General features: G+C 43.1%; 1 protein-coding gene across 10 annotated transcripts in view; it reads right to left on the minus strand.

The window, feature by feature from the left end:
- PPFIA1 (PPFI scaffold protein A1) overlaps positions 1–5947 on the minus strand; it is a 52939-nt gene extending 46992 nt beyond the window's left edge. For 5 of the 10 annotated variants that reach the window (XM_014878815.2, XM_088175321.1, XM_088175316.1 and 2 more), the window contains exons 1-2: positions 5255–5946; positions 3898–4161 (exon numbers count right to left, since the gene is read on the minus strand). In XM_014878815.2, the coding sequence (XP_014734301.1) occupies positions 3898–4161 (264 nt within the window). In that variant the 5' untranslated portion in view covers positions 5255–5946. Of the gene's footprint in view, positions 1–3897; positions 4162–5254 lie in introns of all 10 variants that reach the window. The other 5 variants (XM_014878816.2, XM_014878814.2, XM_088175319.1 and 2 more) reach the window with 2 other exon arrangements.
- Positions 5948–21189: the final 15242 nt, after the last annotated feature.

The following is a 21189-nucleotide window of genomic DNA, read 5'->3' on the forward strand; positions in this document are numbered from 1 at the left end:
TTAATGGGTTTTCTGCCACTGTGTTCTTCGTATTAGGTACAATTCAAAACCTCATTTCTACATCTATGACATCCTGTATTACTCAAAACTTGTCTGGAGGAAATCCAAATACCACTATTCATAACATGGCAACAAAATCCTTAAGTCCATCATTTCAAAACAATGGGCAGTCCTTTGGCCAGGTGTTTTGGTATTTCTTACATGTGAGACATTGAGTATTTCTGAGATTGTCTAAGGAACATCACTCTATAAGGACATACCTGAACTTCACTGAATACAAATATGAACTGACACACACCATTTTTAACTGAAGTGTGAAGTAATGATAAAATATTTTCTATGGATAGAAAGCAACTTCTACTTTAACCTTCTATTTTGCTCACCTTGTACAGAAAAAATAAGGCATGATAAATTTAACACCAAAAAGATCAGAGGCACAAGATTAAGGTGGACCTTAATATGTGTAGCTTCATATTTGTATTGTATTTATCCGCTTATAAAATTAACATACATATTAAAATGTTCATCTTGATAACAACTGTTGTGAATTCACCAACTGTGTTTTTATTTGTGATAGGCACCAGAGTCACTGGAGAATAAAGTCTGGTCTTCACAATTCAAAACAAGCATCATGTTTTCATTTACTGAAAACATCTACATGAAATTCTATAAGCAAAATGGACCCTGGCCTGCAACATTTTAATAGCAAGAACTGTAGTAACTTGGGCGTCATCTACCTTAGGTTCAAAATTTAACCTTTAAATACAGTTTTACAGAAGACCTTATAAATTTGAAGTACACAAATCTTGAATTTAGTAGAATGCACTCTAAAAGTCACATAAAGGGCATAATTAAATCCACTAAGACTGTAATTAGAATTGTAACAATGTGTTTATGTTATAAAGCTCTTCAAGTAAAAAGTTAAATGTTTTTTTCTGTGAAAAATTCTAGAAAGAATAAAATTAAGTTCTAGCACAGCAATTTGATTTCCTCAACTTCATTTTCCAAGGTCAGAGTACAGTTTGACTAGGGTAATCTGTAATAGAGGAAACTCCCAGAAAACAAAGAGCATTGCCAAGAATCCAGTTATTTTATCAAGGCAGTGGTGATTTATTTCACTTCCAGCTGTCCACACTAAAAACCCAGAAAAAGTCAGCTTTACTTTAAGTAAATGTAACAGATAAAGCACATCTATATACGATTAAAATTTGCTCCTCTCAGTGAATCAGACATCCACAAAAGCTCCCTTACCCTAAATAGCTGTCCCAGGTTTATGGAGCTAGAACTGATGCCTTAAATTCCCAGCTGCCCACCACACTAAGAAATGCGACCATGAAATGTGCATCACTGCTGCAGAAAAACTGTATTTACTTTTACAATCTCAGAGGTGCAAATACTGATTTGCCATTTTGAAATTAATTATATGCACATACACACACCAGTGTGAACTTCTTTCTTATACAATGTAAGGAATTAAGCACAGGGATGACACCAGAAATTGAGTGTCTCCATAGAAAAACCAGAGTAATTCTGATATAGAAGAAATTCATCTGGCATTCCTGCTTTTATACCAGGACTTTCCATCAATCATCAGAACGGTCTAAAACTGGCTGGTTCAGCTAAAGTTCTAAAACAGGAAAAGTACACATAGAAACAATTCAATCCAATACATAGAAACAATTCAATTCAATACCTGTTAAGATAAAGTAGTCTAAAATCAACTACAAAGACTTGTTACAAGCCAAGTCTGAGAAGAAATAATACTTTGGTTAACAGTGATTTAGTAATTCATGAAATTACACTGGTCTTTGTACAGTTAGTTAAATTAACCTCACAGATCTACTAAATTAAAAATAACTACTATGTTAAAAAATTAAATTCACAATAATATCCCTTCTTTGGTGAAAAAAATAAAACGGTTGCTTTATTAACTTTAAAGATATCCTGAATTTACCCTCCTTGAAATCCACAGCTAAACAACAGTTCAGTTGAGGCAGTAGTTCAAAAGAATGCTCAGCTTGAAATAATTAACAAGAAAGCTTGAATAGTTTCAAATATTAGTCACCATAAAGTTTTGACAGTGAACACGTGCTTGAACTTTTTTTAAAAAATTGTTTCACCTCATCAAAAATTTACACCCATAAAGGAACTGACTCTACTATAACAACATCAAAAACTGCCCAAATACAGAAGCTACTTCTGATGTAATAATAATGAAAATATTTCTGATTTTTGAAAGCAACACACTCACTTGAGCTGAGCACCACTGAGGACAAAAGCAGCAGTTCCACAAGATGAAAAGAGTATTTTCTAACAGCAATCTACAAAAATCCCTACACTGCTGTATGTTTATATAAAACTGCAGTAAAATTTCTCCCTCAGCTGACTAGCTTTTCCAACAGATTTCATATGAAACCATGCAATTATGGCATTCTTGAAAAGGGGAACTGTTTATTAATCTTCCAGAAATGTTTAGAAAGTGATGGTTACATGCACATAGCCTCCTAGATTCAGGAAGGAAAGCTGAGAACTGAAAAAGCAAAAGGGGAACAGCAAAGTTGAGAGCTGGGACGATTCTGCTCAGCCACAAACTCAGGTCTAACACTTTGCAGGTCATGCGAGTGGTTAATGGCCTCCATTAATGTAGCAGACCTGACACAGAGGATGAGGAGAAGCCACAATTATTACAACAAAAAAACAAAGAACAATTTTTGCCTGCAGCACACGATTTAACATGGGCAGCAGCAAAGGTTGGAAACTTCTCCTTTCTGATTTTCATCACTGTAACAGAACTAGATTAACACGTGTAACATTTTCGTTTCTATCCCTCAGTAATTACCAGCACCAATTACCATACCAAGAGTCATACAGTCATTACCTTATAATGAGAGCAGTGAAACAGAAGGATTTAACACCATTGTTTGAAAGGGTATAAAGAGTAACTCCAATATTTAAGGATATGGGAACATTTGTAAAAGGCACAGCATCATTGTGCCACGATTGGGACAACAACTACTATGCCAGGAAGCACAAGGCTGTCAACAGTTAACCAATATTTGAGAGCAGCTCCTGCTTTGCCTAGAGCCAAATGCTCCTCAACATGTTCAAAGTCCAGTTGTATTATTTTTAACTCAAATGGATAAAGCCCAAAGAGTTCTGCAGACACCAATCACCTTTCCTAACTATGCTCCTTACATAACAAACCTAGCACTGCAGACCACGTGCATCCTCCACAAGGCACTAATTAGGAAATCCTAGCAGGACCAAAAAAAAACCCTCAAAAAAAACAAATCCAAACTTTTCAAAAGTAACTAAACAGGTTAAACAACACAGTCAGACTTCCATATTGTCATGACAACTCAGCATGCATTCACAAGGCAGCAGTCTTCAAATTTTTAAATCAAAGTCCACAATAGTGTCAGAATGGTCTGTTTGGAATTCATAGAATGCCAGAATGGTTTGGGTTGGTAGGGACCTTAAAGACTATCCAGTTCCTGCCACGGGTCCCACTAGACCAGGTTCTTAAGTACATTCTTAAGCACATGAATGAATGAATTAGGCAATTAGGAAATAGCATTTAAAAAGTACTAGCTGCAGAAAAAAGTCCATCAAGTTCTATTGAACAAAAGGATGTAGATATCATTCCACGTTTATGCTAAGCCAAGGAAATTCCAGAAACTAGGAAAACAGACTGAAGGGAAAGGGCTGCTCTTCCCTGCTTTTCTTGCTTTTGCATCTTTCTCAAAGTGAGCAAGCACCAACAGATCCTTCAGGATAGATTAATCTTCCCCTAAGTCAACCTGACTCTTCAGTAAATCAAACAGACAACAAGCCAACAACAGACCACGAAGAACACAAGAATCACTGAAAAACCCTTTCCTTCCCAAACATCCATACCTGTGGAAGTGCAGTATTGAGCTGCCTCTGCAAGGAATCCCTCTCATGGCCAACCTCATGCAGCTTGCCCTGGGTGAGTGCGAGCGTCTCCTGAGTTTCTCGGAGCGTTTCCAGCAGGCGATCCCTTTCTTCCAGCATGGACACCATTAACTGCTCAAAGTGGGAATCAGCATCCGACTGCAACGGGGAACCTGAACCGTGGCCTCCATTTCCCCCGGCGGGAATCTCGGCCTCACTGATGGTTGGCATCACCTCACACATCATCTTGAAACAAAAGGAGACACAACAAAGGCAGAAATTTCGGTCAAACAAATCTAAACAGGAACTTTGAGTGCTGCCCATAATACCCACTTAGCTCTCCCCATGATAGCATCAGCAAAGGTTGCCAGCACCTTGGTGTTTGCCACTATTTCATTAAGAGTGAAGAAAAGGTACACAGTCAACTTAATCAAGGCTTCGCTTCATAATGAGAATCTTGTGACTTCTTGCAAAACCAGATTTTTGCAGCTACGTCTCAAACTGTGACCTCATTTTAATGGATTTATGTTTTTGTGAGGAGTAAACTGCTGCCGAGATATTTAAAAAAAACAAAGATAAGGCATGCAGCCTGACACCAAAAATTATAGACTTTACCCAGTAACTGATTACACTGCACATTTTGGGAATCATTATCTGCTTCTTCCATCACTTCAAACGTACAAAGATTGTATCTACAACACTACTTCGAGCTTGTGTTGGCTGTAGAAGGTTTATGGTGGTGAAAGTGATGTATGGTAAATGAGTGTTAAATCCAAACAGTCCAATTCGAGAGATAAAAACATGTAAAGGAAGGTAAAAAGCAAAAAATTCATTATGAAGTAGTAGCAGCTGTCAATGCGGACAGCAAAAAGAATTAAAGGCAGAGCATGAATACAGTTAACAATGCAAATGAGAGCACTGCACTACTGGAAGTGAGGACACTGTAAACGGGGAGCACCTTTAAGACACCCTAACAGAACCCCACCTAAAAGCTAAGGCATCAATGTTTTAAAAAGCATAGAAAAAACCCACTCGTGTAATTACTGCATAGTGGACCAACAAGAAAGTTCCTCAGGCAACGTCTCTCAAAAGCACAAACCTACAAGAACTTAAGGCAAAATCAGGAAAAGTAGCTCTCCCCAAACTCTCAGGTACCACAAGCTTTGTTCTCAGCCTTAAATTTCGCACTCATATCTGAAAATTTTAAAAGAACAATTCATTCTGAGTCTTACTGTGGGTCCTCTCAATCCCTTGAAAGACTTGAACAGTCTGAAATGCTTTGTAACAGTTTCATGCATGATTACTACAAGCCCTGAATTTTCACCACTACATTATTTACCTTGCTCAATAAAACGAAAAGACTTGGAAAACAGGCCCCAGGTTTCCTGCAGCACCAGTTCTTCTCTGTTTTAGCAATTTTCTGTTATCCCCCAAAACCTTTGGATTGCAAAGCATCCATCCAGCTCTGGTCCAATGCCTGTTTAATCGAAGCACATGAAAAAAAAAAATAAAATAAACCTGCCGAGGAAAGAGAAGATCCAGTAAAAAGCAGCAGCTTCAGCTAACTTGCCAAGTCCCCGGCACAGAAGAATGTGAAAATAAACTGTCTCAGCTTCCCATCCCTGTATTACTGGCCCATAGGTCCTGCAACAGCTGGGATGGAGGAATCATGTGCTGACGAAAAAATAAAAATGTAGTCCGATGCAGAGGTGCAAAAAGCTTCAATAGTTCATCGCCCATAAATTCCACTCAGGTCACAATCGCATTATTAAACAGAGTACGGACAGCAGGGGAAAACAGCACGAGCTTTCTTGTAGAGGATTTGGGAAAGCCTCTCTTCTTTTCTCTTCTATTAATTCCAAGGGGAAGCTCTCCTTCCAGTTCCCTGGGTCTTAGTTCAAACATTTATAATCCCAAGAGCAAGGCGCTGGCGTCGCTTTGGAAGGCGAGCAGGGAGCGAGACCTGTTGTTTCCTCTGCACTAGTCCCGCAGACGATGCTCCGCAAGCGAGAGCAGGGAAATAAAGGACCCGGCAGCTCCGGGGGCACGGGCCCGGTCCCGCCGCTCCCGTTCCCCGCCGCGGGCCCGGCTAACAAAGCTGGGGCGGAGGACGCGGGGCTGGCTCTCCCGCTCCCCCCGCCCGTCTCGGGGAGCACCGGGCCGGGCCTCCCTCCTCGCCTCGTTCGTTCCCCGCCGGAGGCCCCAGCGGCGCCGGGAGCGCGGCCGGCCCAAGCCCCACGCAGCCCCTGCGGAGCGAGCCCGCCCTCGCTCCGGCCCCTACCGAGCGGCGGGGGCTCCGCCGCACCGGGACAGTCCCCTATGGGCCGGGCCCGGCTCCGCCCGCCGCCGCCTCCACGTCCGTGGTGGCGGGCGCGGGGTCGGCTGAGGCCGGGTGGGTGGTGCCGGCCTCCCGGCGGTGCCGCCACGGCCTCAGGGGGCGGCAGAAGCGCTGCGCACCCGGAGAGCCGCGATCGCCGCCGCGGCCCCGCCGCTCCCGGCCCCGCTCCCGGCCCCGCTCGCCGCCTCCTCCCGCCGCTCCCGGCGCGCTCCGCGGCCCCGCATAAATCAGTGCGGCGCCCACAATGCACCGCGCGGGGCGGCGCGGCCGCTCCTGCCCCGCTCCTCGCCGCCGGGGACCCGGGTTCGAGACCCGCTCGGCGCTGCCTGCTGTGTGAGCGATACTGCCGCCGCCCACGCTGCCCGCCCCGAAGGAAAGGACGGGAGAGCCGCAGCGGAGCCGCGGGCGGCAGGCGTGCTCGCTGAGGACTGGGAACAGGGCAGGGCTGGAGTGGCCCCGCAGTCGCAGCCCGTGCCGGGGCCTGCGTGTGGCCGGGTGGGATCGCAGCGCCTCGACTTCCCCCGGCTGCCCGTGCCCGCTCCGAGCGCCTCGGCCAGCCCGGGGCCTGTGACCTGCCCTGGGCACCTCAGTTCCGAAGGCTATGGAGGGCCTGGAGCGAGTCAAGAGCAGGGAATGGAGCTGGGGAAGGGTCTGAAGCAGCAGGAGAGGCTGATGGAGCTGGGAGGCTCAGCCTGGACAAAATCAGGGGACATTATCACTGCACAACTCCCTGAGAGGAGGTTGTCGCCACGTTGGTCTCTTTTCCCAGACAACAAGTGACAGGACAAGAGGATAAAGTCTTGAGCTGCCAGGGGATGTTTAGGATGGACATTAGGAAGAATTTCTTCACAGAAAGGCTGATCAGACATTGGAATGAGCTGCTCACACCGGTGCTGGAGTCAGCACCCCTGGAGGTGTCTAAGGAAGGACACTCAGGACGTGGCACTCACTGCCATGGCCTGGTTGACACCATGGTGTTCAGTCATGGACTGGACTCAATAAGAAGTATTGAATCTCAATAAGAATAAGATTTCTGATCCCAGAGGTCTTTTCCAGCCTAATCTGTTCTATGATTCTGTGGACTGGAGCCGCCAGATCCCCAGCACAGCGAGGGGTGACTTCAGTGACATAGCTTGTTCTGCACAGGAAACTGGGTTTGGCTACATTGGCTATTATTTTTCCAAAACACTATAGAAATGTTTTTCCACTTGCATTTCTATAGCTTTTACTCCCTTCCTGGAGCCTTCACCTTGCCCATGAACTGAAAGCTGGAGTCTGCAGGCAAAGCTTAGAAAACTCCTCTCTTCATATTTGTATCACCACCCTGAATAAAGTATTTGCATTTTGGACCCTATTGCTTCTTTTACAGTGGAAAGCTCTAAAAAGCATCAAGGGCCAGTTAGGCAGACAGAGGCAAGTCATGCCAAAAAGTGGCAGTCCCTGCACAGAAGGTTCTGCAGATTTGTGGCTGGATTATGTGGGTTAATTTGTAAGCACAACATCTCCACACCTAGCACTGGATAGAAAGGATCACTAATGAGTCAATCTTCCTTTCCCCACATAGGAAATTCTTTATAAGTTTACTACATTGTGCTCTTTTGTGCTCTGTGCCCTTTTTTATCTGAGCCTTTAGACTGAATTCAAGTCACATTTTTTAAGCTTTCCCTGTACAGCCATGAGGTCTAGATTACTTTTTTTTTTCCTCCTGAAGTTTCCAATATAATGCCATGACTCTGGGAGCTGGAACTTTGAGAAAAAAGCCAAATATGATGAGGAACATTCAAATCGCAAGTTCTGCCAAATATTGATCAGCACAGATTTAATGCTGAATATCTGAATAACTGAGGTCTGACTTTTCAATGTAGGAAGAGTAGCAAAAAGATTACAAAATGAAGTGTTATGAATTAACCTATATGTAGATAAATGCTTTTATTTATAAGCTTTGATCCAGATTTTCAGTGGATGAAGAACACTTCAGGCTAAGCAGCTGCCAAGGCAGCATCTTCAAAATAACCTGTTCCAGCAAAACCAAAACAAGGCTGGAAAATAAAGAGAAATTTATGGCTGTGTGAAAAAACATCATTCCACTTCAACTCATCACACATAATAAAATGAAAATTTATCATGTTAGTAGAAAGACTGAATTGGCTTGATCTCTGATTTGTATTTAACATGTGAGTCAAATGGAGACTTTGTGGATGAAATGGCAAAAGGTTAAAGACTGTAATGGGCATGGAGTTGATAATCTCTCTGAAACTGGACACTGCAATATATCCAGTCAGATTAACTTATCTCAGAGCCAGGTCATGTGGAATAAATTAATAAGTGAACCTCAGTATTCATGTAGATCCTAAAACATGGAATTACATTTTCTCTCAATCTGGGATGCCTTGGAATGTGTGTCTTTCTTTTGTAACTAAGTTTTGTTTAGTGCTTAAATAGTTAAAACCAAAAAATGAAGATTTGTACCATGCTATAATCCTGCTTCATTATGAAAGCGAAGAACATACCACACAATCCTGAACTGAGAATAAATATGGATGAGCTCCATATATTAATTTTCACTTCACCCAGTTTGTTAACAAGGCACAGACATTCACATGCAGCTTGTTCAGCTCCTCATTGCCACAGTTGGATTTCCCATCTAAGAGGCAGGAGGTTTTATCTGCAGACCCTCCTCAGCCTCAAGGAGTTGCCACCTTCAAATCACTCTGTACACAAGTTTCAGAGGAGGGTGGAAATGCCAGTGGTTAGGCACTTTCTTGAGAAATGGGTTTCAGCCTCAGGTGGGAACAGAGTTCCCATAGCATATAAATGTCTGCTATATGAGAAGGAGGCACTGCACAGAGCCAGGTATTTATTCATGCCCAAAAGGATGGCTTAGTCCAGGAGGGAACCTACATCCAGAATACCCTAGCTAAGGAATATGCCTTCCTTGTGGCATACTGCAAATACCTTCCTTAGGCACCACTCTGTGAATGCCACATAGAGCTCAGACCATGGATACAGCAGAGTTTCTGAGGTGCCCCAAAAATATTTGAATAGCTTGACTTTAAAGCCGATTGCTACTCCCATGTGCAGTCCACCAAAGCTGGGACCAGACCAGTGGGAAAGGCCGGCCAGGACTTGAAGAGGAAAAAGTGAATAACCAGATCTTTGCATAATGCTCTGCACTGCAGAAAATAAACATGGAATGATAAAGCCAGAACTCCCAAGCTCAGCAAATACCAAAATATTTCTCAGTCCCATTTACTTTGTAGTACAAGGAAAACAGTTTCCTCTTTTTTCTTCCTCCTGGGCACGTAACTCAGGATATACCATCCGACATGAAGAGCACCAGCAGCTCAGATCTTTTTAATTAAATGAGTGTGATGTCTCTTTTGTAAGTTCAGCAAGAGGTCTGGCTCCCTGTCCGTGTCATTTAGTGAGATGTAACACTTGTGGATGTGTCTGGAAAGAGCCCCACATACATCAGCTGACAGCAAAGTAATCAGTCCAGAGACCCAGGTTAAATCTCTCTCCATCTTTGCACCTCCAAAACCACACGCTGAAATTCAAACAAAGGCTGTTAAAAACAGGGAGGGGGTGGGAGGGGGGGGAGGTTTCTTTTCCTGTCACATGATAAACTAGATCCTAATGTTTATCCAAGCTCAGCAAAGCTCAGCTCTTCCTGGCAGGCGGTGCCGGGTGAGGTGCGGGGTCGGAGCTGCCGTGCCCGTGCGCTCTGAGCACAAACACCTGCTGGGAGCGCACTCCCCTGCCCGCCCAGGGCTGCGCGCTTCATCTGTGCCGAAATTCCCTTCGGGAGCCTCCGAGCCACCCCACGCGAGCACTAAACCTCTGCTGAAAATAGCCCAAGAGCGCCTACGCAGTTTTTGTTCCCCCTCCCGAGTCGAGCCCCTTGTCCTTTACAAATCGCTTAATGACTTAGCAGCAAAGTGCATTTCGAACACATTTCAGGCATTTCATACCGAAATGAATAGATGCAAGAACAGGATTTTTGCCAGCAGCACTGATTATCCTTTTGTCAGTAGATAGACGTGACCTGGACCATTCTGTTGCCATTAAAAAATGTCTCTAGAGGTTGCTAGACAGAGGAGACGCTTTGCCTGAGGGAGAAGGAATGAGAGGGAAGAGGCTGGAAGGTGGCCTGTGGAGAAGAGGACAGAGGTAATTAATGGTTATGCCCATGTATAAAGATAAGTGCACCAGTAAATGTGTCAGCCCTTGGGCGATGGAAGCCACGACTTCTACAAACCCCAACACAGTCCTTTACATCGACATTTTATTTATATAATGTGGCCTACATGGATCTATGCCGGATTCAGGCAGGTGTAAATCAAATGGGAATCGGCTGCTCTGGAACTGAAGAGGGTTTTTGACCTGGACTTAAGAAGAAAAGTCTCTAAAAAGCAACTGGAGACATGGCAAGACTCTTAAAAGACCAGATGAACTTACAGAATTTATTTTAGTGGGAATCATACTTATGTCAAGACCATAAATATTTTTCAAATTTAGCTGTTACTCCTGCAACCAAAACCACATATTCTCACTCAAGTACCAACCTGCTGAACTCAAAAAGGCTTTCAGCTTAGTTTCAGCTTCAGTTGTGCAATTTGCAGTTCAGAATTATTGCACCTGCTGTCTTTTTAGTATGGATTTACAGCAGCAGAAATCCCCTTGAGCTAGAAAGAATTTCTAAAACCAAGTATCGTTTATTTCAATCAAAAATGAAATACACCCCTAATATCCAATTCAAACATAGTACATTCCCTCAGTGTAGGCTGATTTCAGCACGCCTTCAGATAGTTTATAGGCATTATGAAAGGTATTGAGCTAAAAGTGCATTTGGTTGCAAGTCTAGGGCAATAGAGTTGCACATTATTCAGTTAAGCATTTTTAAAAAGATAATATTTTTGGAAAGGCTTTATTCATGCGACGTAGCTGTGAATAATATTGGAAGAAGAAACTGAAGGATTCAGAACCAGCTGTGATAATGCAGCTCCTGCCTAACTAGAGCAGGTCTGGATACATTCCACCTGGCTGACCACCTACAGCATGAACCCATTTACCCTGGGTTGCCTCTGTAATCAGTGGAGCAAGAGAGCCACTCCATGGGAGGAGTGATTCACACCTTTGGTGTGGTCCATGAATCACCTGCTCCAGGTGCCTGTCTGTTCCCATTGGCTCCAGAGGGAGCCCAGGGCAGCCGGACTCTTGCTGGGAGCTGTGCTCAGATGTCTAAAGCAGAGTGAGATGAATCTGGATGTTGGGTACGTGTGGGATCAGCACAGCTTGTGGCTGTAGGAAAGCAAGGGATATGGATGTGATTGTCCACAGAAATGAGCAGGGCTGTTCCTGGCTTCATTGCTGTGGATTTAGCAGCCCACGGTTTGTCTGTCTCAGTAATTTTAACTGGTCTGCAATTCAATTACTGTACTTGCAAGACTAGAGCCTAGAGCTTCAGAGCCATGGCAGCCTCTCAGTGTAGAGAATCATAGAAACACAGAATAGTTTGGGTCAGAAGGGACCTTAAAGATGATCCAGTTCTAACCCCTTGCCACGGGCAGGGACACCTTCAACTATCCCAGGCTGCTCCGAGCCCTCTCCAGCCTGGCCCTGAACACTTCCAGGGGTGGGAAGTCCATAACCTCTCTGGGCAACCCATGCCAGTGCCTTATCACCCTCTCAGCAAAGAATTTATTTCTTATATCTAATCTAAACCCACCCTCCTCCAGCTTAAGATCATTCCCCTGTCACTCCATGCCCTTGCCCAGAGTCCCTCTCCATCTCCCCTGTAGCCCTTTTAGGTACTGCAAGGGGCTCTAAGGTCTCCCCAGAGCTTCTTCTTCTCCAGGATGAGCAGCCCCAACTCCCTCAGCCTGTCTTCATTCCAAGAGAAAAGAATGATGTTAATTTTTATTCCAAATCACCTGTATACATACTGATTGATCCCAGAGCGAAGGCTATAGACATTGAGTTCTCTCTTCTCTTCTCTTCTCTTCTCTTCTCTTCTCTTCTCTTCTCTTCTCTTCTCTTCTCTTCTCTTCTCTTCTCTTCTCTTCTCTTCTCTTCTCTTCTCTTCATTGGGTTCTACCTGGATCACTTCAATATTGAGGCTTCAGTTTTTAGAATGTTTTGAGACCTGGTAGGAGAAAATTTAAAATATTGTATTATTTTAATAATATATTTAATAAACTTTATAAATAGTCCAACTACGGGAAAACAAAAAGGATTTGCATGTGAAGTAACACTTCTGTTCCTGTAAATCAGTGTTTGAGGGAAAAAAATGGGGGTTTTTTTCTGCTTTGTCTGCTATGCAAAGGCTCCTTCTGTTTCAAGTGGCTTTGGAGTAGGTACTAAGCAAAGTGGACCACGATTTCTATGTACTCAGTGTCCTCTACTATTAGTCCTTCATACTGTAGTAAAGTAGATAAAAACATTTGAAAAATAAAGAGACCTCAAATGGCACTTAAGCCTATTTTTAATCCTTACCTGACTAGATTTCAAGTGATAACATACCTTTCATTACTTGCACATTGCCTGCATGAAATTGTTTGTGGCAATCACCATCTTCTTTATTCAGCTGCACACTGAATTGAAGCATTAACCTGTGTGTGTGAAGATAATAATGTTGGGAAGGTATTAGTCCCAAATCATAGTGTGTGTTACAAGGCTGAAGGATTTTTCCGTGCAACCAGCTTCAGCTTACAGGCAAATGAAAATATAAATAACACTTTCAGTGAATCACCAGTTTATGCATGAGTTAAAATGTTTATTTTCGCCATTTTAGAACTCCCCACTGTCTTGACAGCATTTACTAGGAATATTAATTTGCTAAAATGAATTTGCTGAGATGGTGACTAAAAACCAAGATAGCCTCAAAATGAAGTCATAAAGCAAACTGCAACAGATAAAAATTATAAAAACTATGGGCACTTGCAATGGCAACAGTGTGCTTGGCAAAAAAACATCTCCAGCTTCAAGGTGAACCTTGATGAAATTGTCTGCCAATAGGTACGGTGTATTAAAGTGCTGTCAAAGTTCAGTTCCTGTTCTGACAGGAACTGTTCTGCTCTGTTCTGTTCTGTTATTTCCTGTTCTGACTAGTAGCAATTCTGCCTAGACAACCAGGTCATTTCAGACTAAATCTCACCTTTGGCATTTGGAGAAGAAGGTTACTAGGTCAGGATCCGACACAAAAAATGAGTATAGGTATAAGCCAGCTAATGGTAACCATTCAGCTCAGACCACCTACCAGCAGCCTAAAGCAGCAGAGTGACATTTAAAAGCAATCAGAGTCAAAAGAAAACCTTCAGGGAAAGCAGACAATTCTTCAGAAAAAGCAGCTCTACATTTGCCAGAGGAAAAAAAATAAAGACCTTTGGGAACAGTGCTCAGGTCGACTTGAAATAAATATCAAGAAAAATAATGGAAATATAGAAAATAGGGCTTCTTCTAAAGTAAATTCCTTACCCACTTGCTTCTCTACTGGTCTGTCCCTACCCAGTATTATCCCTGTGAATGGTTTCATCCTTAGCTTTTGAAGAAAACACCATAACTTTGAGTGAATTTCCTGCAAATTCATAAACTCAGAGCACATAGCACACAGCCTGGGTGAGACATGCTGTGGAGAGGAGATCCTCATGGAGAAGGAAGGATCCTCTCTAATGCCAACAGGAGCAGGAGCTGCCTTTGCACTGCCTTGCTCATATGGGTTATCCCTGCTGGTGGACTCACAATGCCCTAAAGTAAGGCAGTTTTAGGATTCATGTCTGAAATTTTAATCTTAGTGCTGCTATGATATCCTAGTTTTAAGATTAATGTTTTTAGGATGCTTAAACCCTTATGGAACCATCTGTTATTTTAATAATAAAAGCACAATGAAGCCTTGCATCCCTTCTTGGCTGGCAGAGTGTCTGTCACTAATCTGGCCCAATTTACCTTCCCTCTATACAGAAGTCTCCTCTGTAAAACTTGTGGTCAGCTCACGCTGCCTCCTCCAGCTGGAGTCAGGTTTTCTGTGTGTAGCTTGTGCTGCTCAGCCCATCCCTGTGGGTCACTCCGAGTTCAGGCCCCTTACAGGAATGTCTTTATCTGCACCTGGGGTTTCATCCAGTGTATCCTCAGCTGCCATGGGGGTCTCCACGTGTCATCTTCTGACTCAGCTACCAACAAAAGGTTTGTCCCTGCCTTGTGCCAGATAGCACTCTTAGTCACTCAAGTGTTCCTTTTCCCTTCTTCTGTTTGCCTGAATGCCTTGTTCCTTTGCACAGAGGTATTTACACAGCTTTTGTCAAATTACAATTAATTAAGGCTGGCTGTTACTGAATAAATAGTCATTTACTATCTAGCTGCTGAAGGTAAGGTGTGTAAAAGACACGGTGTGTAACTTGGAAAAAAATACAAAACACAAGAGAAAAAGGTAAGAAAGGCTGGCTTTCCCTGCTCTTGGTTAGGAATCATCATTTCTGGGAAGGTGGGCAACAGCTGAACAAACCTTGTCATTGTCTTACACTAATCCTTAAATGAAGTGAGAATAGCACATGTAAGATATAAAAGGGAATAACTGATAATAGAAGAAACCAGCAGCCCTGATATTGTTCATCTGTGCTGTAACAAGCAGGGGAGCTGATTTATTTCGAAGCTAAATTCCCTGTTCTCCTGAACACAGTTCATATTAAAGACCCTTTGACCACGCCATCTGTTTGCATTGTAATCCACATCTAAAAGAGTCAACAGAAATATTGACTCACGAGCTGGTTCTACCTTAGGCCTGCGAGTTAAGCTCCCTCAACACACATAGGCTTTTGCACAAAGAGCTACAGCAGCACTCCTCTCACCTTTTCCTTTCGTGCTACAATCAATCATCCAGCACTCCAAACAAAGGTCAGGTCCTCCCCAAATGCAAACAATACCTTCCCTTTGTCTCTCAAACAACTCTAAATAACAATGCCTAAAACTTCCAGGAATCATTAGCATTTCTTCATGCACAAATGGGAAATACTAAGTCTAGCCAAGGTGAGATTAATCTGGCAGTTTCAGTCTGGTGCAGTGCTGCCCTCACCACAAAAGCCATCGAGGAACTTGGCACTGACTTGCTCTTTGTACTTTTTACCTGTGAAGCCAAAGGCTGGAGTGGCAGGGACTCACCTGCCCGGTGCTGGAATCGTTTAGGGCACTGGAAAAGCACAAGCAGAGCGAGAGAAGGACTCTTACTTTAGCCACGTATAATTTCTAAATTTTTTTTGTTAGATAATTTCCTCGGTGTCTCCAGCTGCTGCCTGCAAAAGCAGAAGCAATAGGGAAGAGAACAGAAGGTAATTTCAGCATCATGAAATGACCAGCATGACCCAAAACACTAGACTGAAGGAAAATGCTGAAAATCACAGAAACTGCTCTAATGCACACCAGGAATTTAGCCAATTCTTGCATTTAAAGCTGTGAGTAGAAAACAGTGGCTCGAAATCACTCCTGATCCTGGAGATGCAGCAGCTGGCTCTGAATTTTTACTTATTTTTAATGAGTTGGCCCAGAAATACCACCTTTGTTTCTAACAGAATTAGGCTGCTCTTGGAGACTGCTGTATTTTTTTACAGATGCAGTATAGAGCATATAAGGGACAGACAGAAGCTGGAGAAGGAGTATTGAGAAATAGCCCTGTCAGGAAAATCTTGTTTTCCAGATTATATCAAATAACTTTACTGAAGGGTGTGTATGTATGCATATGGAAACACACACTGTACACACACAGATATGTGCATATCAGGATTAATGAGACACGTAATTTTCATGTCCAATACTTTCTTTCTCTCCTGTAATTAAATGTGCAGTTTCCTTTCACCAAAATAACGTGGCACCAGTTTGATTTTAATATCTTTAAGCCATGTACAAACAGTGAGGTTCCTTGCATGAATACTCAGCACTTACCTGTCACATGCCCATGGATATTCAGCAAATAAAGGAATATTCAGGCAGAAGTGATACAACAAAACATGCTGCAGTACCAGATTTTTGCTGTAAACAGGATCACCAAATTTTGTGCCAGCCAAAACAGTGATAATTTAAATTTTTATCTGTGAAATCCAGCAGTGCTTTGCTGGGTTGTTTTATCCTGTCAAGGTCAGGATATTTGGTAACAGCAATGGGGATGGATCCTGACTCCCAGTTTTCAATGCTCATGGAGATAGCATGTCTCAGTCACAGCCAAAATGCTGCAGAAAAGCCTCTGTATCCAGACACCAGCTAGGTCATAGCCAGGTTTCTGAGTGCACAAAGGAAGGGTTTTTCAGCTCCTAGGGTTCACTTTGGTTGCATGATTTAGAGGCTTTTTTTGTCTGTCTTTAATAATGCCACCTTTGTAGTACCAAAATACACAGCTGAGAGAAGCTGGCAGCTCCCCGTGGCCTGCAGCTCCCTCATTCCTTCTCCTTGCATGGGGAAAAAGAAAAGAAACAATAACCAAACCAGGAAGCTGCCACTGCTGCTGTGACATCTGACATGACAATGCTGCCAGACCAGGATACTCCCTGACCTGCTCACAGGTACCGTGGCAATTCCACCCGTGCCCATTTTTCCCTAGCTGAGGGACCCTATTTGAGTGCATGAAACACCACTGGAACAGGCTCTCTGAATAACCAGGAGAACTGTCAGAGTCCTCTTCAAACCACCAAGAAAACGAGTGTTTGTCCTCCCTCAGGCCTGCCTGCTGGAATTACTCAGCATTTCATGATGAGTTGGGGGATGAGTCTGTGGGAAGGAGATAAGGGATGAAAGTAACCTTTTAAAGGAGAAAATGGGAGAAGCCTATGGGGCACTCCAGGTACCCTTTAAATAAAAGAAACTGGGATCTGATTTCTCTATAATTCCTTCTCTAATTCCTCTGAATTAGCCTGTGGGAACTTCTCAGCCCTCACAAAACAAATTGAGCTCCCCACAAGTCAGACCCAAGGACCAGACATTAGACTCACTGGTGAGGCCCCTTCTGGCAAAAGACCTGGCTCAAGCCTATTTGGATCACCACCCATTAGTAAATAAATCACCTTCAAAAAAAGTCAGTTCAACCTAAATTCCATCTAACCTAATAGTAATAAACCATAAACCAGTGAAGATACTAACCTAGGGAATGGACAAACATTGTGTGAGAAGCAAACTTGGGATTTTCAGAGTTGTTGGTCGACATTGAATTTGGTTAAGTAGCTGTGTGATGGCATCTTCTCTGAGACACCTCTGTAAACCTTAATTCACAGGAGGCAAATCTGCCTTTGGCTTTCAAGCTGCAAAATGATCTGGTCCTTTCACATTGCTCAGCATCTTATCCAGTGGAAGTGATTATGGAAGAATCAGGAATTTCTAGAGCTGAGGATTCCCCTCTCTGATGAGGATTCCTGCCTCCATTCCCACTTTAAGGCAAATTAGGTGAAAGGAGATATTCCTAGGGAGAAAATCATGATCAGGGTACCTTATGCCATGCTCCAGCTGCTTTTAGTTACTCCCAGTGGCTGGAGGGAGCACAGGCATCAGTTCCATATGCTGAGGAGCTCAGGGATTATTTGGAACCTTGGCTAAGCACTTTCATTCCCCAGCATATTTATTTACTGGATGCAGAGTGGGAAAAAAAAAGGGTCCCATCAGAATTACTCATACAATCAAAGGCCAGGTTGTGGGGGTGCCTCTTGCTCAGGTCTAACATGAAAACAAGGGGTTTAAATTCTCCCTCAGCCACTGAGTCACGTCAGAAAAAGTTCAAAGTCAGTCAGGGCTGGAGATCTTTAACCATGAAATTTCAGGAATTAAGGGGAAAAATAATGCATGAAGTGAAGTGCCTTATAAACACAGTCCTCAAGAGACAATGCAACATTTAATAGCCCTGAAAATTCACAGGCCAGATGTGGAATTTGACATTCTAATTTAAAATTCAAACATAAGGTTTTTCACATGAAGCTTTTTGATTTTTTCTTTTTGTAAAAAGTAGAATATGGTTTACAGAAAATTGTATGAGCAGGTCCACAGTGAATAACTTAATTAGGTGGAGTGTAACAGAGCTGCATGCAGCCGTTAGCTAGAAATGTGCACTTTGCTGGCTTTAGCTCTAATTAGTTTTAATTCATCTGCATATATATGAGCTGCTTCATGCACAAACATGCAGCTACACGCACAGGCTGGAGCTTTACCATTCCAGCTGGAAACACAAATGGAAGCACCACGTGGTAAACTGAGGACAAAAAAAAAAATATATATATTTCTTAATATTTAGCCCTGCTCTCTCACATGTCTTGTTCCAGGGAGAAGTGGAACTGAGGGGATTTGCCGAGAGGTTTCGTTTCCGTTCCTGCCCGCGGATTTTGGGTGGCGGGCACGGTGGGAGCGGGCAGTGCCCGGAGCAGAGTGGGTGCCTGTTTCCCAGCAGTGGGAGGCTGGCTGGGCTGGCGGGCAGGCAGCGGCTGCAGCCACTTGCCCCTGCACTGCCGTGCACTCGGATTGCCATGGAAACCCGGCTTTGGGGGGAATTCAGGCTACCCTGGCTGTCCCACAGCCAAGGAGCTGTGAATAAATTCTGCTTACGCTGAGCCGAACATAAATTAAACAATGTGGGATGTGAGGCACAGACCTGCCAGTGCTGCGCCCTTTTAATTCACATTTTCTCGGCAATTTCTGTTTGAAATTTGGCGATATGCCTGGGAGTGACAGAAAGCACCTCTCAGGAGATGACTGGAAGGCAAACATAAGATTTAGCTCAACACATACAGACATTAATGGCAAGTATGGTTTTATAGTTTCATTTTTATGTAAAACCTTTCTCACACTTTTTACGCTGTCTACAAAATCTAGTACCAGGTTTGCCTACAAAAATCACCAGCTTTTGTATAGAAATTTACTTTGTGCATCCCTTTTGCCACAGGTGGCGTGTACACTTGCAGAATAGCTGCTACAACCCTTTTAGAATTTAGACCACAATAAGAACTGCTCAGATTAAATTCTGAAAATCATTTTTTTAAAGTTAATACTCCTGCTGCTATCAATAGGATTAGCAGAATTAAGAAATGGAGAAGAAAACATTTTAAAAATTGTGAGCATTTTTAATGGCAAGATGATTGCTTTCTGTAGTTCTCCCAAGCCGGGCTCACCTGTAAATAAAACACCTCCCACAGAAAGCCCCAGGTGGGTGTTTTTTACATCTCCCATGACAATGGTCCAGTTTTATGCCTGTGTAACTTCACACAGCACCAGCGCCAGCTCTGAAGGTTTGAACATGAAGTAGTAAATAAAAAATACCAGTCTGACAGCTTTTTGAAGCATTCGGCAGAGATACAAAGTCGGCATTAAGCTGCTTTCCTTAGCAAAGGCACTTTTTTATTACATTGTACTGGAGACGCCTCACGACCTCCCTTGCAGCTGTTATTTTTTATAGAGCAGAGAACACACAAACCCCTTCTCTTTGCTACAAGAGCTGGTTACTGTGAGCACTGCCTGCAGTTCTGTGACCTGCCCCAATACAGCACAAGAAACCAAAATAAAGGAGAGCTCAGCTGCCATCCACGCGGGAACTGTACACACAGAGAGTGTGGAAAAGGCTTTCAGCTTCCAAAACTGATCCAGTCAGAGAAATTACCGAATTCAAACTCGGCCAGGATGGCCAGCTTCAGGGATTTCAACGGTGTCTATTACATCATGTTTCACAAGAACAAGCCTGTTGTTTTCACTCCAGCCTGCTTTAAGAGAGGCATGTGTAATGCTCTCAGGAATGAGGCAGGAGCAGGAATGGTTCTGTGGACGGGACTTTTTAATGATTAAGAGTTGGTTCCATGCAGATTCCCACGCAGACCTGCATGACCCTGCCTTTCCCAGCAGCTGAGTAAAGCCCTGCTTCCTCCTCTCCCTGAACCTACAGTTCCCAGTACACACACATTGCAACACACCCTGCTCCTGTGAAGCAATCCTCAGCTGCGACAGTTTTTATTGAAACTCAGATTCTCCAAAAGTTCCTGAATCTTTACTCACAACTCCTTCCCCTACCCCTCAGCTCACCCCCACGGTTCCTATTTTTATGGTTGAAACAGTGAGCTAATTTCTCTCAATTCCACCAGAGCACCAAAACACTGTCAGGGAAAAGCAATAAATCAAAGAGGGAAGAAAACCTAGAAAAATATTTGTGCTGGAACACATTTTAAGAATATAGGTGATTTATGCAGAAGAAGAAAGGCACAAGGCAGTGATTAGAAATAAACTTGAATTGAAAAATACTCAGCCAAAAAGCCTAAATTAAGAACATGCTGAGCACCAGAGAGAGCTTGGAGACAAAGTCAGTGCTATTAAGCTTTCTGCATTAAACAATTAAATGAAGCAATTAGATTTCAGAAAGGAGACAATTATTTCAGGAATGAAACAAAGGCTGGAGGAAATGCAGCTGCCTGAGTGTGGAGAATGAAGAAAAGGAAACCAAAGCATTGTATTAGAAATGTTCACAACAACCAATTTGTGTAAGAGGATTTTTAATTAATGGTCTAGAAAACCTTTTTTAACCTAGTAATGAAAATAATGCAATTTTGGAAAAGAAAACCACCTCAATATGTGATTATAATTGATATCTTCAAAAATCATAGGCAATGGCAAGTAAGTGCTGAAAGGGACTGAGAAGTGACATGGAAAAACAACTCTCTGAGATGAGAATTCTCCTGAGATGGCACTCTTAACTCTGCATGTTTTGATGTGCTGTTTTCTCAAGGCTGTGAGGAAAGATTACTCTCATGAGACCAAAAGGAAAAGGTTTGAGTAATTCCTCACAGGCAGATACTCTTGCAAAGCATCCTAAAGGATTTGATAAAATGGGCAATTAAGTTATTTGTCTTACTCACTCACAGCTTTAAGTGCAGGCTGACACTCCACAGAGCACCCAAGACTCTGTCAATTCGTTCTGAGCACTTCCTCTAAAAACC

Source organism: Sturnus vulgaris, chromosome 18 (genome assembly GCF_052056855.1).
Source record: "Sturnus vulgaris isolate bStuVul1 chromosome 18, bStuVul1.hap1, whole genome shotgun sequence".
Classification (NCBI taxonomy): Eukaryota; Metazoa; Chordata; class Aves; order Passeriformes; family Sturnidae; genus Sturnus; species Sturnus vulgaris.